General features: G+C 39.5%; 1 protein-coding gene across 6 annotated transcripts in view; it reads left to right on the top strand.

The window, feature by feature from the left end:
- The window catches only part of MAST2 (microtubule associated serine/threonine kinase 2), a 188,659-nt gene that overhangs the window by 76,200 nt on the left and 94,060 nt on the right, over positions 1 to 18,399 (top strand). For 5 of the 6 annotated variants that reach the window (XM_039555708.1, XM_039555707.1, XM_039555706.1 and 2 more), the window contains one exon: positions 5,035 to 5,066. In XM_039555708.1, coding sequence (XP_039411642.1) covers positions 5,035 to 5,066 — 32 coding nt within the window. Of the gene's footprint in view, positions 1 to 5,034; positions 5,067 to 13,597; positions 13,805 to 18,399 lie in introns of all 6 variants that reach the window. The other variant, XM_039555709.1, reaches the window with a different exon arrangement.

Raw genomic sequence — 18,399 nt, 5'->3', positions numbered from 1 at the left:
TTACTGATGAGTTTGGGAAGCAAGTTCAGATGTAATCATTTCTAGAAAGAGAAATTGAGAAGTGCTGTTTTTAATAACCATTTACAGTGATACAGTGAAAAGAAGGAAATTATTTTTCCTGACAGATTCTGATAGGAGAAAGAAAGGCTTAGCATGGGGTGTTTTTTTTTTTTTTTTTAATCACCATGAAAAATTCCTTCCTGTTAATCTGATGGATGGATTACAGTTTGTCCTTGCACGGCCAGGTTGTACTTTCCATCAGAACTGGAGATTCCAACCCTCATTATATCATTTCTGTAATGCAAATGGTTATGTATAGAAGGAGATTTAATTAATCCCCTGCTGGTTGGTAGTATACCCTGAAGCAAACATAGTCAGCAAAGGAAAAAAATTAAAACATGAGTGCATGGTACCAGGTCACTGACTGTCAGTGGAATTTCATCATCTGTGAAATATTAACTTATTAACTGAAATGTATTTACTCTTATAGCTGTAAAAATATTTGTCTATTGTCCCAACTGGTATGATAGTGAGCTACCTTGCAAGGGAGCCAAGGTCAAAGGCAATCTCAGGAATCATGCTGTCTGCTCTGGCAAAAATATGGAACATCCTGTGTGGCAATGGTTCTCATTTTAATTTGCAAGGACTCCATTTAAGCTGCCATCAGTGCGGGCTCCAGCATCCAACTTTGCCTGTGGGTCTGTGCCATATGTGCAGATACATATTCAAGGACAAATTACAAGACTGAGAGAAAGTGACACATTTGAGTGATGGGTTCCTGTTTTTTCACACTTTTGTAACATAACGTATCTGCTGAAACGATGTGGGTTGTATTGTAGGTCAATGAACAAATAGACTTCCAGACTTTATTTCCTCTCCATATTGTGTGCACACACCTATGCAAGAAGCTAGCACTCTTCCTGCTGCCTGAAACATTCCTGTTTTCAGATGCAGTTTCTGTATATAAAAGATCACAATGGAATAAATTTTTTGGTGTCTATGTACTAAACAATATATTTTGCAAACAGAAAAATGATCTTTAAAATGGCTGGTATTTTTTCTCTTTTAGCCTTCTTGGTGCCTGTAAAATGAAGATCTAGTCTTACTGTGAAACCTCTTCTGTAGCATGATATGGTGTCCTACTAATTTTATAGCCTCGTGATTGAGGTGATGAACTTAAGACAAAATGAAATACAAGGAACTCTTTTGAAGGCAGATATTTGAATCAGCTTTTTATAAATTTCTTGATGCTGAATTTCTTTCCCAAGGTTCCTTTTTAACTACTTGTCTGAAAATCTGCTGCTTCTTTTGTCATGTAGAGATCAAGTTGCATGTTTAATAATTATGCCTTGAAATGTGGAACTGATACAAAAAATTAACTTTCAGAACAGTCTGTTCTTGTCATTTGAGTACTGCAAGATTTAATACACTCCTTATTTTTTAGGATCTGTGAAAGTAGTTCTTTATTTCCACTTCTGAAAGTTCTTCGTGAATAATGCGCACCAATATTTTAAAATGTTCTTAACGCTATTTAGCACTTCATATAAATCAAATGTAAATGTAAGCCTCTGTTTTGAGGGTTATATTATTGACCTAGAGAGCAGGTGGCATGGAGGCTGGCTGGAGTAATAATGGTAATATAAATATAGCTACTGGCAGCACAAGTGCTCAGGGAGGCAGATGTGCTGTTGGAAGGGGCAGTTTGGAATCTTGCAGGTTCGTGCGTTGTTCTCATCAGAAGGGTGGTCTTAAATGAAAAACGTCCTTCAGGATAAACTAGCATATTGAAAGCATTACAGCTGCACCCTGTAAATAGTGTTTCAGACCACACTGTCACAGCTCAGCACTCTTTTATTAGTTATCTCACCTCTTAAAATGTGATTTATTTTTTCAGGATGCATGGACATGTAATGCCAACCTCCTTTGTGGTGTGAGTGGAAACCAGTTAAATCACACTACCTACCTCATAATTTACACACTAAACCATTTAATCCCTACTATAAATGATACTATATATGATTCTGAGTAGACTTTAACCTTTATAGGGTGCTTGTGAAATGCTGTTAGACTTTTCTCTTACATTTTTCATAATTACTGAATCACTGTTTTTGCAGTGCTATTTCAGATGTTTGAAACCACCCTGTCATTTTAAGATACAAACTCTCAGTTGGTTCCATTGCACACACTGAAGTGTTGAGCTGGCTTAAGACCCAGATGAGTCTTGACCCTGTGAGTGTATCCCCATCTCTGGGAGGCATTTTCATTGTCCACTTGATCCCCTGGAGACCCGCAGTGTTCTCCTGGCAGTGGACATCCTCAAATAAGAATAGCTCAGCAGATGTCTGTGGTCTGCTCCCTCCTTCCTTCCATCTCCAGGCGTTTTCTATCTGGGATGTAACTTCACACACAAACTCCCTGGTGATTTGGGAAAAGCAAATCTCATAATTACACTGCTTGTGGTTGTGTAACATCCAGCTCTGGTGCATTTGCCTTGGCCCCACCATTCATGGTCTGTTTTGGGGGATTACAGGAGCTGTTACCAGCTTTGGAGAGGCAGAAAAGGGCAAAGAGCTGGGAGGGTGCGTTGTCATTTCCCAGAGGACAGGGAAAGTGCTGCAGAGGCCAGGATGTGGTGGGCTGTGTAGCTGTTAGGGTTTGTCAAGGGGATTTTAAGACATGAGGCATGGTGGAACACCAGGTATAAAAATTGATTGTTTTGATTGTGCTCTTTGTTGTCAAGACCACAGTGGTATTAAATGTGAACTACTGCCTATTGATTCCAAGCTGTACTGTGTTTGTCAAGGTGGAGGTGCAGAATGAAGACGGTTCCTACATGTATAGGATAATATTTCAATTGCATTGAGATGTCATCTGCTAGGACTTTCTTCCTTCCTTATTTGGAAACTTGGTTTCCAAGGGATGCTTTCAGGAACAAAGCCCAGGCAATCCTCCTTCTAACCTTGCATGCATTTAATCCCAAATTACCTACATTATAGGAAGTATTAAAGGTCATATTGAGTAAAACAAGCATTCTGTAAAGGAAAGGATTTGTCCATTCCTGTTCCTGGACCATGTTTTTTGTGATGTATGTCTGGTAATTATAAGTCACAATTACCAGAGCTGTGCTGCTGCAAGGGAGTGTTCTTTCTTTAAATGACTTTTCAGCTCTGATGACTAGAGCAAAGCTTGTAAAAATGAACCCTAAAAGTTCAAAACCAAGAAGGTAGTTAGATAGATTTAAAGGTCACTGTCGTGCTTTTTCATCCAGTACCATGAAATTCCAGAGCTTTATACATTCATTCTAAAAATTTCTGGGCCTGACTGTGTTGGAATAAACAGAAATACATCATTTCAATAGAAAAACTGCCTTCTGCCAAGAGGTGCCATATTCTTTAAAAAGCATAAATTAAATATAGCTGCTCATATGATGAAAGAGATGTATGTGCATGTCTAAGTAACATACTATCTACACAAGCAGAATAATATACAATACCTGTATCTTACCTGGTTTTTTATTCATTTGCAGTGGCAAAAAGCTGTCCTTGTTACATAGGCTTCACAGTTGGAAACTAATTATTTCTAACAAATGAGAGTGGAAGAAGTACCTTTTTTAGAATATAAACCGCACAACCTGTTATAGATGCTAATGATTTATTATCTTACGCACTTGAAGTGTTTTGATTAGATCTTGACAAGTTTGTCTGACGACAGGAATTTATTTCTCGATGCTGTAAGCTGTCAGCCTTGCAATAATTCACACATGGAATTTTCTCAGCACTGTTAAACGGTAATGAAATTTCAAATTATGGAAAACTCATACTTGAAAAGAATAACAGCATGTAAAAGTTAGTTATTTATTTATTAGTTTTTACTGGCTGTAACTTTGTGGTATCTTTGAACAAATTTAAGCCAAATCCCATGTATTACTGATCAGACCAGTCACGGCCTGTCGATAACACTGTTAGTCATGTCAGTCAGCAGAAACACTGTAGCTAAAGATGGAAAAGATATTACCTTACCAGATTTCATGGATTTAATATTTTTTCCTATTGATTTTTTTTTTCCAATATTCAGTGAGAACACAGATTTTTTTTTTTTCGTAGAGGGGATGAGAAACACTTCCCGTAGATCAAGTACCCTGACAGCCACTTGCTATTGGCGATGCTGGTGCTCGCTGAGCCGGGGATGAGCGCAGCCCGTCCGAGGTCCCGCCCGCGCCGATGTTTTAAGGATAAAACCCCAGAACCGGGGCTGCGGCCGCCGCTGCCACCTGGCGGTGTCCGGCGGGAGCGCAGCCCCCGGAGCCGGGCGGGGCCGGGAATTGCGGGGCCGGGAATTGCGGGGCCGGCGCTGGGCAGTGCCGGGGATGCGCCGCGTCCAGCGCTGCCCGCGCCTGGGGATGCCCCCGGGCTATCGACTGCCATAAAAACCGTAAAATGCCCCGTCTGCCTTCGCTTGCGCTGCTGAAACGCAAAATGCTGCTGAGAAGTGGGAGTAGTGTTTGGCCTCGGATTTTTTTGTGATAATACATAACACAGCTAATGTGCATGTCAAAAAAAAACCAACCCACACCCAAATTCTCCCCCCCCCCACCGCCCCTCAAAATCCACTCCATTGCATTAATTCTTTCTTTTGGTGAGAGTGTGAGATCATACCGCAGCAGCTGCAGGCACACCACGTTCCACACTTCTGGAAGTGGTTCGGTCTGATGCTGATGAGGTATGTAGGACAGAATTAATTACTGCCTTATCTGTGCTCAGGCTTGAATTTCAAAGTTATGTTTGCTCTGTTGAGTGCTTATGATTTTTTGACTACAAAGGCAGTGATTATTTAAGCAAAATGAGCAACTTTTGTACCCCAGACTGTGCATTGTGAATGTGCAGCAGCAGAGCTGTGCAGTTCTACACTGAGCATGCGCTGGGAAATGGCCAGCTCTTTATTTATTCAACCTCAGTCATTTATTGATAAATAAATTAGTAATATATAGTAAAAAATAAAATTAACTCAAGGTTTTCGTTCTTATTTTTTTTCCAGAAAGAGCTCAGTCTCCCCAGAAGAGGAAGCTTGTAAGTATAATTATTCTTTATTCATCCCTTGGTTTGTTTTGAACATATATAGCTGTTCAGTTGTGGAAGTAATTTAGATGGGCAGATGCTCTGTTTTCTCTGTTAGCATTTTCAAGAATCTGTCATGGGCTTGGAAACAGCTAGCTTGGATTTCTCTGAGACCGAAGCCTCTATTCATTTCCTTAAGTGTAGTAGGAAAAGCAGTGGCAGTGTAAGCTTACTTCTAATTACCAGCTTGAGCTGATCCTGATATGGAAGTAGCTGCAGTGTTGAGTGTTGCCACTGTGACATCGCTGAAGTGACTCCAGAGAAGTCACTGATTATTTATGTGATATGGACAACTTTGATCACTGCTCTTCAAACAATCTGTTGACAGAAGTCTAAGCACACAGCTCCCAGGCCACCCAGGTCAGGTGTTTGTGGAGCAGGCAGCCTGATAGAGGTATCTCAATAAAGTAGCACATGTCAGGAAAAGTAGGCTTTTAAAACTGTGATTTAAACAAACAGCAGTTTTTTAAAATGCATTATGATGCTTAAAGAGTTTTAGCGAGCTAACTTGTGTTTCAGTTGTATTATTAGAGCTTAGCTTCTGCTATGCTTACAGATTTATGGTGGAAAAAATTGCATTATTGATCGCATTATATAAAAGAGAAAGCTTTTGTACTGCCTGCTATTGCATTATGATCTAAAATTGTTTCCCAAAGCTTGTGGACTACAGACATGAAGCTCACAAAAGCTTATAACCTTTCTTCCTCAGGTTTCTGGTTCTAATGAGAAATAATTTTTAGTTCTTTCAATGTAAGCTATCCCCTTTGTATGAGAAACAGTGTTTAGAAAATGCTGTGTAGAGCCAGTGATTCAGGGCTGAACAATACAGAGGATCAAAAGGTCTTTTTTTAAAAGTGGAGCATGACCAGACCTTTTTGTTTAGTTCATATGACAATGATAAACCAGTCAGGGAGTTATTTAAAGAACATGAAGCACTGACTGGTTTTGGTTTTTTTAAACCAGTATGCCTCAAAGGCTGGCTTAACGAGATTTGAGAGATTTCTAAGACAGGTGGTGTTCATCATTTGAAGATTATGAAGGTTCTTTGATCAAATAGTGGAGCAGTGAGTTACCAGTAAGTTTTTTGTTTAATGTAACTTAGATATTTTTGCACAAAACTTTTGGAATTGAAATTGAGAATGCCAGAGATATTCCAGCTCTTTCCAGCCTGGAGGTGGGTATGACACAAGACTACTCGTGTATTTTCATTTGAGGTGTCTGAAATACAAATGAAGTGCTTCAAATGTGTAGTGTTTTAGTTACTGGTAACTAAACCAAGTGACTGAATATTTTATTTCTGTATTACTTAACTCCTGCAATTTTCATTACTTCACTTTAGTTTTCTTCCACAAGTGAGTGCCTTTTAAGCTGTCATTATGTGAAGAAATTTAGCAACCTGTGTCAAGAAGATCCAGGCCATAAATTTTAAGCACAAGGTTGCAGCTCTTAGTGAGACTAAAAATCTATGAAGAATTGAAATGTCTTAGTTGCCTCTGTTATCTAGCTGATTATTTGATGGTAGTTTCTGGAATTACAGATTCTAAAGTCACGTACCAGGTGTAGAAGAACCAAATGGTATCTTGTTGTTTGAGAAGTTTAACTGTTCATGAAGTCAGTAGTGCATTGTGGCTGATGTAGAGCTGTATGATGCTGTACAGGCTCACTGAAAAGGGTCTTGTGGAGTTGATCTACATGATTTTGCGTATCCCAATATCAGAGTGCTTACTTGATTAAAAATATCCTCTTAGTTTTTGAATTAGAAGTTAAAGAAATTTGTATCAAGGGAATAATTATAATATATGCATGTGAGAGAAGGTAAAAATACACATATACTATGTATAAATTTGTTTAACTATTCTGTCAAAAAGAATGGCATTACCGCTATAGGCAGTTCTCAGTTCTTCTGGAGGATTTTCCTCTGCCCGAATCAACTTAACAGTGAAGCTCATAAGCAAAAATAAATTCTGAAAATAAAATTTATTCTGAAAAGTGCTGTGGCTGATGAGTAGGGATAGTTATGGGTGTAGCCCATGTCCTGACTTATTGACTGTCAGTCACTGGCTTTTGTTCACTGACAGAAGCAGAAACAGGAATGGACAGGAGGATGAAGTGCCTGGCTTGGAGCCAGGAACCCTCAAGAGGTGCATCCATTTTCTGCACAAACTCCAGCCTTTGTAACAGTTCAGTAGCAGTTGTATTATATACAAACATCAGCCACTCAGCATTTTTTGTGTGCTAGTCTGGAGGTTGGGATGCACTTACCACTGTAAAAAATCATATTTGGGGGAGGAAGGAATTATTTTCCAGCCTGCCAGAAACAGAATGAGGACTTGACTATGGCTGCTGGTTTGGTGATTGCTTTGCTGGATTGTTGAGTAAAAAGATTTTAGCCTTTGGATTAGCTCAGGTATTTGTCATTGCTGAATGGAAAAGGATGAGCTATTCCTGACAATGCTTCTAAACTTTTTCTTTGTTTGACTCTCAATGCTTCATATTTCCTGGGTCAGTATGAGTAATCTCTATTTTATTGCAGGAACTGATTGTAGGCAGAGACAACAACAGTTGCTGTGCTTGTTTGTGCTAAGGAAAAGGAGTGGAGTTACATGTTTCACTGTACTTGTCAGGAGAACATGAGAAATTTTGTCACCTAAAGAAGGTCTTGGGGGGAAGCTGAAGAGAATAAATGGTGGGATGGAGCCTGTGAAGTCTGTTGATGAGTGTTGATGACTGTTTCCGTATTAGCAGAAGGAAACACAGGCACACTGTAAAGGATGGCTTTGCACTTGGATATCTTGCAATCTTAATTTTGAAATACTCAGCACAGAGTGAGCAGACATGTAAAACAGATGGGGGAATTGTATGCAGGGTGACATTAAGAGAAATGCCTGATAATTTAGATACCATTTTGTTGTTAATGTGCTTAAAGTGTTTGTGTTTCTATAGAGGGTTATGTTTAATGCACTAAAGGAAATTATATTCAGCTGAGTTGTAGGCTGCTAAGAGATTGAATAGTTAGAGAACAGGAATAAGTAGTTATATTTTGTCTCTGGTGTGGTTCAATAATCAGAGTTCAAAGTTTTCCTTTAATGAATTATGCATATAAATGTATTGGTTATGTTTTCCCCCATGCTTTGTTCACAAAAGAAATAATTACCGTTCATGAATATTTTCTTTAGTTTCAAATAGCGAATGTGGAGTGATAGACTCAAACTTTGATCTCCAGCCTATTAGTTGAAGTAGTTTAATTATTTTCAGCCATTATCCTGTTCTGTTCTCTATACAGAGATCAGTTTTTGTATTGTTGGCTGCAGCTTTCACATGGTTTTGATGTGCACCTGCACGTGAATCGCACTAGAGACGTTCCAGACCTGAAAGGACAAAGGTGGGGACTTTGCAGCAGGAGCATCCCGTGGTGAAGCACCTCTGTGTGTTCATGTGTTTAAGAGCAGTTCAGCACCCAGAAGATCAAGTTGAAAACTGCATTTCACTGTGGCTGCAGGATGCACAGCACCAGCCTGGAGCTCACTATTGCTTCTGCTTGCCTCCTTGGCTGATCAGTAGTCACTAAATCCAGCTGGGGTTGCCCTTGAGCCATCAGGTTTCTTGTTTAGTACCCCAATAATAAAAAATTAATAATGAATTCATTTCTTTATAGCATGAACCTTATTGACCTGTTCAGGCTTTTTAATGAAAAATGTGGGTTTATATTTGAAATCCTCATGGTTTCTAAGCCAGGGTTTATGGTGTGGGTTGCTGTAATTTTTGTGCTGTCTAAATGCAAAATTTTCTAAAAAGAAAATATGGCTTTCCCATATTATATCCAAATTTGAAAAGAGTAATTTTCTCAGCAAACTAAATTTGCTAAACCAGTTTCTAACTTCAGCTGTAAGTTTTTTCATGGTAATTATTTCTTGCTATCAACCATCTGTATCAAATATACTTTTAAAGTCTGTATACAAATGGAAAAAGAAAATGGAGGCATAAGAAACATGAAAAAATAATTTTAATCCCGGGTATATCCAGTAAAAATACACATTTATATGAACCAAATCTTACAGACTGCTGTTTTGGTGGTGATTGGTGCTGGTAAAGAGTAATATTTACCTGAAGTTTTTATGTCTATCTCTGCAACATGGTAACATAAAAGTGTTTGTTAAAGACATGTATAAGCCTTTTATGGTGGTCTTTATCCTTCTAATTACTTTTTAAGGCAGCTTATGTCCCCTGTGGGACTTGTTTTCTTTCATTCTCTTCCTCCTTCTCTACATTACCATTCTGCTTATAAACCTCTGAAGATTCTTAGTTTCTGCTACCATAGACATTTCTGAGGGGGTTTCATCAAACAAGTCTTCATCATAATTTGTTAAACTTACCCCCAGCTTCCTGACAGTAAAATAACACACAAACACACCAAGGAATTTCTTTGGGGGGCATGTGGGGAACTACCTGTGTTCTTTTTAATGTTTAGACCTTGGAAACAATAAGAAGTTTGATGGCAGGAAAGAAAATTTCTGGCCTTTAGTACTGGTTTATGTTTTCATTCTGCCATGCTCAGGTGCTGTGGGAATTTCCCCTGTATCTGCAGAGAAATGGAGTATATAATTCAGTTTCTGCTCGTCTTGGCGGGTGAGTGTTTGTGCTGGTGATGGATCGATGCCGTTTCCCTGCCAGGAGCAAGTGCCATTGTCCCAAGAGTGGGAAAGCCAAAGTGCAGGAAGTGGATGAAAAATGGTTCTGAAAAGAAGTAGGGAATTTTGCTGCTTTTGCTCTCTGTTCTGATTAGGATCTGAAAATAAAGTAAGAAATAATGCCTCCAGTGAATTCATTCTGCTTGTGGTGCTTTATAGAGATGGGGAGAGAAAGAGGTGCTCTTTTCTGACCACCCCATCCTTCTCTGAGTGTATGGAAGCAGCAGCTCACAAGTAGAAGCAGTAGGTCAAAAATAACCCGCTGCTCTTAAGCTGATCCATGGGGCTGGTTCTGGAGGTGGAACGTGCCCAATTATTCTTATAGGGCTCTACAGCAGTGCTGCTATTTGTGTATTAGGCTTTAAAAATAATTTGAAAGCATTCTTTCTCTAAAAGAAATGATCTGGTGAATCAGGAGTATTTTAGTGTTCTGTATAGACTGTAATCTCAGAGACAAAGAATTTATGGAGGTTTTCATCAAGGATTTAAAAGTGGAAAAAGTACTTTGCACAGTTTTTATTGTCAAGTTTCCACTACTTAATCCAGACTCTCATTTAATAAGTACAATAGAATTATACGTAGCATACCAAATTTGTAATTTTTGTTGCTTGCTGTACTGTCTTACGCCAGAGGCACAGTGTGGGGGGCAGGGGCTCTGGCTGTGTAAGGAACAGCCACCCTTCCTCCTGAGCCTGGCACTCTGTTCTCCTGGCTGTAGAGAGGTTGGGATTTTGTAGTGTGGGACTGTGACTGGAATCATGGAAGGGTCTCAAGATAGGAGTTGTCATGTGGAATTTGACTTGGTTGATGAGTACTTGTGAATGGCAGCCTAAATACAGCCTATCAAACATATATATGGAAATTTTGGGGGAGAAAGTGACATTCTTACGAATAGACATTTAAAAAATGTTGAACATAATTTGGGGCAGTTATATTAATAGCACAAAATTGATTTTGAGCTGACTGAAGTTGCTGTTTGCAAGCAGAACTGCTTGCAGCGTAAGGGGAACTTTGCCTCCTAGTGAAGGTGTGTTCCCCCTTCCTCCCCTCCAGCATCCGGCTCCCCAGGCTGCTGCTCTTTTTTCAGTGCTGGAATCCATAAAGTTTGTGGCTGGAACACAGTTTGGGAGTTACGGGAAGATGTTTTAAGATGCAAGGGGATTGATTTCTCAACAAGGGCTGGTTCACGTGTCCGCGCCGGCCGGGAGCAGCTGCTCCTCTCCCGCCGCTGAGGGCTCTGCCAGGCTTTGGGTGGGAGCGCTGCCTCTGTTCCTGTCGCTGTGCGAGTTTCCAAGCTGCTCCGTCAGATTCCTGCCAGAATCCTTTCAAGTGTGCCATCGCTCCCTTTGGCTTTCCGCGCTCCCTTTGGTTTGGTGAGGAGGGCTGCTCCTGCTCCTGGAAGCCCGGGAGTTGGTGGCTGATTGGCGGCGTGCTCGGCCGGAGCGTGGCGGGACCGTGTTGCTGGCGGTGTGACAGCTCAGATGGCCCCTCTGTGTCCTGGGCTTGTCGGCACCTTCCTTTCCTTCTGGTGGGCTCCGTTTCCTTTCGCCGGATGCTGTGAATAGGCTCGCAGAAGATTTTATAATCTGAATTGTTCTTTTTTTATAAATAATTAGGTTTTTGACATGAGCTGTGTGATTAACCTGGACCATTACTGAGCTCCCGAGGTCTCTCTGACACTGGGGGTATATGAAGAGCTTGGAATTGCACTGATTGTTCTGTGCTCTGCGTTGGAGTGATAACAGTGGCCTCTCCTTCCCAGCTCTAAGCCTCTTATGCTGGGAAGAGGCATATCAGTGTATCAGCACAATGATGAAGCGGAGGAAGCAGAGGCTTGGAGCCCCATCTCTGCGGATCCAGTAAGGACTGTTGTGAAAAATAAATTGCACTTGATCATTTCAAATTGAAGCTATGAAGAAAAACTGGCCAAAATTTTCTGTGGCCAATAGACAGTGCTTTGATTTGTTAGACCTTTCTTTACCTGTCATGCTTACTCGTCTGTACACGAAATTTCATTTTGGAAGCTTTAACATTTTAGTTTTGTGGAGTAATAACCATGAAGTATAGCCAAAAAAAGCAATGTTTAAATGTTTTTAACTGGGATACACTGTGGTTAGGTTTTGTCCCAAGCATTAGTGTAGTAAAACTGAATGTTTGTAACTCTGTGTTTCTAGTTTGATTATTCTTCAGATTTAAAAAGTACTTTTAGTAATCTGTCAGAAAGCTGTCACAGTGTTAAAATCTCCAGAAACCTTTGCTATCTTCTAGAATTAAGAACACTATTGAAAACTTCTGGATTTGAAACAAGAAGTTTCTACTTACATTGCCACATCTATTTCCACAAATGGAATTTTAACAAGAATTTCCTTTTTAATGCTTGTGTCCTTTATAAATGCTTTGAAATCTACTAATGGAAACTTCTATTTATGATGTTCGTAATTATATTTATTATTTCTGTTAGGTAAAATTAAGGAAATTGTATATTTAATACTGTGTTCATAAGTAGAGGAGGTGAAAAGAATCTTTCGTGTAGTCAGTGGAAAGAGGAGGCAGGGTAAGAGGCAGGCTTAACCTTTTCTGTCTGCAAACTGTGAAGCTCATCAGGTGTTTAAGCAGTGGGGAGGATTTCCAGTATGTAAAGGTTGCTTAACTGATAAGTATTTGGATTCATCAAAAAATTTAAAGCTAGGAGCATGGACAAACATGCTTGCCTTCAGGACTTTTAAGTGTAAAATATCTGAATTCTAAACAAAACTGAAGCATGCCTCAAATTTCCATTTTGCTCACTTTTATGTTTAAATATGGTAAATAGAAACTTTTTTTCAGCCCTCAGTCAAAAATCCAAGTTACAGGTGTAAGAATACAGTGGCACTAATTTGTATTTTAAGGCATAAGCACACTTTGTAATACCAATAATTGTAAGTTAACTTTTACTTTATTTCTAGTGAAGGACATCTCATCGTGTATAGTTCACTAAAGTAGGTGTTAGAACCTCTGCTCTGTGTTTATGTTCAAGTCTGTTTGCAGCTTTTTGAAAAGCGGCTACTTTGAGACCTTTTCTGTGCCCTGTGTGAATACAAGTGTGCATTGGCTGCTGACCCTGCAAAAGCAGGATAGTTCACAGAGCTGAGCACAGAGCTGGGCAGCAGCACCCTCAGCTGCAATCCTGATGCTACCGTGGATGTGCTGTGGACATGCCACTAAACCTCTTCATGCCTCAGTTTCCCCACTGCTAAAATTAGAATAAAGCCATTTGCAGTGCTGCTTTCAGGCTTAATTAGTTGTTGCTCTAAAACAACTGCCACTGCTAAATGTTGTTTTCTAGTTAATGGTTTGTGTAATTCCTATTTTCACAGTTGCGTGTTTCGGTTATTGCCACAGCCGTGGCATGGAACCATGGCTCCCAAATTGTGAAGGCAGTGATACAAATGGTCTATGTTTTGCTGCTGGTGCTGTTATCAATTTGTTCTTTTTTTCTCAATTAAATGTTTTAGATTAGAGATTGACAACGGTGTGTATTCCAGAAGCCTAGAAATCACTGCAAGAAGGGATTTGGATAATTCCAGATTGGAGGATTTTTGTAGTGGAAAAATAACATTGAATAGATATTAAATTGACTGAAAAATACATTTTGGTTTGGATGATAATAGAAAGGAATGACTTTTGACCACTTAGTTTATTGCATTTGTTTAGAAGATATAACTTGTATTTTGGAATTATCTTTCTTTTCTTTATTGAAACAGAAGTTGTGATACTGACCCTGATTTTTTTTTTTCTACTGTGGTACCTTGTCAGAATCTCCTCTGCTTTGTACTCCCACTGCCGAGGAAATGATGTTCATCAGCACATGTTCTCTCCTACATCTGCTCCAGGTCTGCAGCATCTTAAATTCCCTTTTAGTGCTGACTGTGCACTTGTCACTTCTCCTCTAGTATTTTACCTGAACTCACAAGCCCAGAGCAATCCATCTAGTCCGTGCTACAGCCATCCTTTCCAGTGGAGGTAAGGAGAGGTATCAACTAGGAGTTTCTAACAGTTTGGTGTTGGCATAACCATCTCTGAAATTAACAACTTTACAGTTCAAGAGAATAACATCTAACAGAAAGAAACAGCTTCCTAGTCACAACTTACTTCCAGCCATTTATTGTTCAAGTTGATGTTGCTTACTGAGACAAATTTTTTGTAGTTCGTGTGTACGCCCTATGTAGATAAAATGGATTAAGGAATGGAAACCTGTCTGATGGTGTGTGCCTGCCAGTTCCTGATGGTACATTGTGTTAGCACATGTGCAACTTGTACTGTGCAGCAGAGGAGCCCTTGTAGGCATGTCTTAACTTAAAACAGCCTGGAGTGGGGTCCTTAAAAACCCCTGTCTAAACCGTGGGTCTGTGCTAAATACTCCACCCTGTTCTATTCACTGGAAATCCACTCTGCTTTCTTACAGAGGCTGGCAGGCTGAAGTCTCCAAGCACAGGGTATGCAAAGGATAAGGAGTAGAATCAAGCCTGTTGTTAGCTGGCTTGGGTGAAGGATACAAGAGTTTCTAAACCAAAAATAGCCCAAACCAACTCAGTTTATATTAAACCACTTAACAGCTCAACTGATATATTTTCCCTTCAGGATTAGCTCTTGCTCCTCATTGTGCTCTTGTGGGACAAGCACAGTCATCAGCAACCCCAGTGCAAACCTTCAGCTTCTTCACTAAGAGGAAATTTCACCAACTCTAGGGGGAACAGTCCCAGGCAAAGGCTCACACACACTGGAGATCTTTGCGTGTGCGATTATGAAACCAGAGCTCAGTGGTACCTACTTAAAACTTGAGCCAGCATAGCACCAGAGGGCTGGTTTTGAAGTTCACATGCTGCAGGGTGGATGTGGCTGGTCAAATTTCAGTTACTCATCAGGTGGTAATGCAATAGCCCCTGAATCTAGATGTTATTTCAGAGGGAGGTTGCTCTTGCTGGCCAGCTCTGGTAGGACTAACCAGAAAACGTGAAGTTGAACTATTTTAGGCTTCTGCCGCTCTAATGCAGAGTAATGTATATGACATCTGTTGAGTGGAAATCAGGTTGTCAGCAGGGGAGAGGGACGTTGCATGTGTCTGTTCTTGTTGTGCATGGCCATGGAGAGAGGCTTGCCCAGCATCTGCCGCTTTCCCTGCACGTTGGGCAGCAATTGGTGACAATTCTTAATAAGGTGCTCACTTTGGCAGCAGCTGGGGAAAGTGAAGGACAGCAGCTACAGAGCAGTCTCCTAATGTTTCAATGTCATTGCCATCAATCTAATTTTAAATGAATTTTTATTATTTAAAGGCTGGTATTGGGTAATGTTCCTTTAAACAAGGGTGATTAAACTCGATTAAATACGGTTTAGCCTTGGGGCTAATTAACAGACTGGTAAGTGGCAATTAATATCAAGATTAGATTATTGTTAAAGTCAATTGAGACTTTTTGGAGATGAGAGCTGATGATTATTGATTATTTTCAAAAGCCTTTTTGGTACTTACTGCTTTTTCTTCCTCTGAGAAACTTTCAATTTTCAGGGTTCTGACATGGGTCAGTGAATAATTTTCTCTTTAAAACAGTTCATATAAAAGTCTTAATGGCAAGCTTTGTTCCACTGTTACTATGGACTCCTTGATAATAATATTTTTCCCATATGGGGACCTTCCAGCCATCTGCTCTTCAAATACTGAATGGTTGATGATTCACAGATACATGGGTCTGTGAAAGAGCTTTGGTCGACTATAATAAGTTTTTATTTTCATCGTTGTTGCTTTCACCTGTGCAGCTCTTGATCCTGTTTTATCCTGTCTTTCTTTGTTGTAGTTTTGTTTACTTGGTTACGGTGCCAGTGATAGCCATTCCTGCTTGCTTAGAGCAAAGGTTCATCTTGGCAAGTCACCACTGTCATTGATCTACTCAGCTTAACACCTCAGGTTAGCCAGGCAGTGATTCATTTCCATGGCTATGCAGGGAACTGCTGGAAAATATAACAAGAAAAACTTGTGCTTTCACGTTAAATCTTCCTTACTTTTTACCTTTGGTGTATTGCATTTGCAAGAATTTGCACAGATTTTCCCTCCTTCCCTATGTTTCGTGGTGCCATTGATAATTTTATGTCGACAGATGAATGACTGTTGGTGCATCTGATGTCAAGACAGATGGCATGGAAGTTCATGGCTTCTGAAAGAATTAATCTAATTAAGATTGAAAATATTTTATACATAACCTTTGAACAAATGAAAATAATGTAAACCTTTCAAAAGAGTAAAAGGAAATATGGTCTGATTACAATAAAAACAAATTGATAACAGGTGGAATAAGACTGCTATAGTTGATGGAAATGTGGGTTGGAATTAAGGTCATACATCTTTAGGAAGAAAAGAGAATTATGTCCACAGTTGAACAAGTGCTGAGTCTTGTCTTTGGAATCTGGCTTGCACTCTTCTGGGGGTAACAGGAAAGTCAAATTACTGAAGAAGAAAATGAGGCCATGTTTCACAGCTGGTCCTCTTTATGAGCTGGCAGATCTTTGTGCACTCATATTTGTCCTTTAATTTAATCAAAATATGAATTTACAACATTTTTTGATCTCGAGTTGCTTAAGAGATGTCATGAATTGATTGTTCTAACTTGGAAGTGATGAACCGTGAGATTAAAGGAGAGTGCAATTACCCCGGTTCCAGAAAATGTTACATTCTGTGTAACACCCTCAGCAAGATATGAGACGTTTTTAGTAATTCTGGAAACAGTTTCATTTGTTTGTGGTAAGAAGGATAAAAGTGTTCAGGTGCTGTTTTTCTGGCATCTCTTGAGCGCTGCAGCTGAGGTGAAGTCTCAGTGGAAATTTGCTTCAATTTCCTACCAAACCAAGGGAAGAGTTGGCTTCAGCTGGATCATTCAAGGGGCATTTTCTCATGCTATTTCAATTTCATGAATTCATGCCAGTTGTGGAACATGTTCTTATAGGGATGTATGGTGGAGGTTATTTTTATAGGAATGTTTTCCCTTGGAAATTTTAGCTTTAATGAAGTCTATTGGAAATAGCTATTAATTTTTTTTATAGCTTTGCAGAATAGTTTAATAGAATTTTTTCTTAGGCTGTACAAAATCTGGTCACCATTTGTGGATGTGATGGTGACCAGACCCTTGCTGTCTTATTTAAGCAAAACAAAATGAGAAACCTAATGTTGCTCCGAAATAGTCTTTAAGCACGCTACATAATTACTTGATCAGTGTGTAATTACAACATTATGAGTTTTATATAATTAGGATTTTATGGACATCTGTGATAAAATTTAAGAATATATTAATTTATTTACATAAAAAGCCTATTCTAGGAAACAAGCCTTTAATCAATAACTGTGGTAAGTAACAAGAATATATTATACATAGGCATTCAGCAAATGTCCTGGAGGGTTGCCTGCCTTTATTTAAAGCCTTTTTTGTACAAGCTGTTGCAATGGATGAGGGGAGACCTATATTTAGAGCTATGGCTTGTTTGGGTGTATGAGTGAGGTTGGGTGGGCAGTGTCCTGGGCGAGTCTGCTCGATTGCAGTAAATCCAGTGGGCTTTCCAGATTTGCAGGGTGCTGGTCAGCAAACCCTCACCAAAGGGTGGGGATGGAGGCATCCACCTTCTTGGAATGGGTCTCCTGTTAGACCGTGGCTCTTTTTCTTGTGAATGAGGATGGCTGGTGTGCCTCGATGAGAAGTGTTGTAACTCCAGTCCTGCTGCTTCCAGGCAGATGCAGAAATCCCTTCCATAGAATAAGGATGTATTCTTGCCACACACATCCCCACATCACCTGTGGTTTGGGTTTTGAAGACTGCATATATTTTACAACATCAGGGCAGCAGCTGTAAAAAGAAGTTCCTTATTTTTAGGGAAGATCAAAAACATTTCAGAATTCAGCCTTGATAAGTTTCTTTATTTTGAAATACCTCAAGGCTTATCAAAAGTTGTTGATGGTTTCCTATGTTTGCTTAAATTTTGCTTAGTGTAAAGTCACTTGATATGATACAGGTTTTAAGAGTTTGGGTTTTTTTTAGTTAGAAATTCCTCTGACAAATGTTGGAGGATTAATGAAGAGGCCTATATTCAGTTTGAATGACATTTGGAAATTGTTCTGGTTTTGCAGTAAGTGTTATCCTCCTGGTTTAGTGCTTAATTTGGTACAGGTTCTGCTTTCTTAAATGTGCTAAATAATTGGTCAGAGTTGACTGCAAGACAGCATAATGTCACTTTTGGAAACAGTGTAGATCAGCAATTCAAGAATAATGAGAAACAGAACAACTTTGTGGATATATCATTATGCATAATGTGAAATGATGAATTTTGAGTAGGTAAGCTTTTGGCAACTGAATTCTAATCTACATCTCACGTTGAATGAATGAGTTTCCCAGAATTAATTTCTTTTTTAATGGAAATTTTTTTCCTTATTCCTTTTCTTTTGTACTGGTTATTATTCTTGGGAGTCGTTTTTCCCATCTAAGAAACTACATGGGAGGGACACACTGGTGATACCTGAAATGTGACAGGCTCAGATAACTTCTTGTGTGTCTTGGACTGATGGGAAGCTGTTTGTTTACTTT

Source organism: Corvus cornix, chromosome 8 (genome assembly GCF_000738735.6).
Source record: "Corvus cornix cornix isolate S_Up_H32 chromosome 8, ASM73873v5, whole genome shotgun sequence".
NCBI lineage: Eukaryota > Metazoa > Chordata > Aves > Passeriformes > Corvidae > Corvus > Corvus cornix.
Note: the sequence above shows the minus strand (reverse complement) of the source record. Positions and strands in the feature narration are given on the sequence as shown.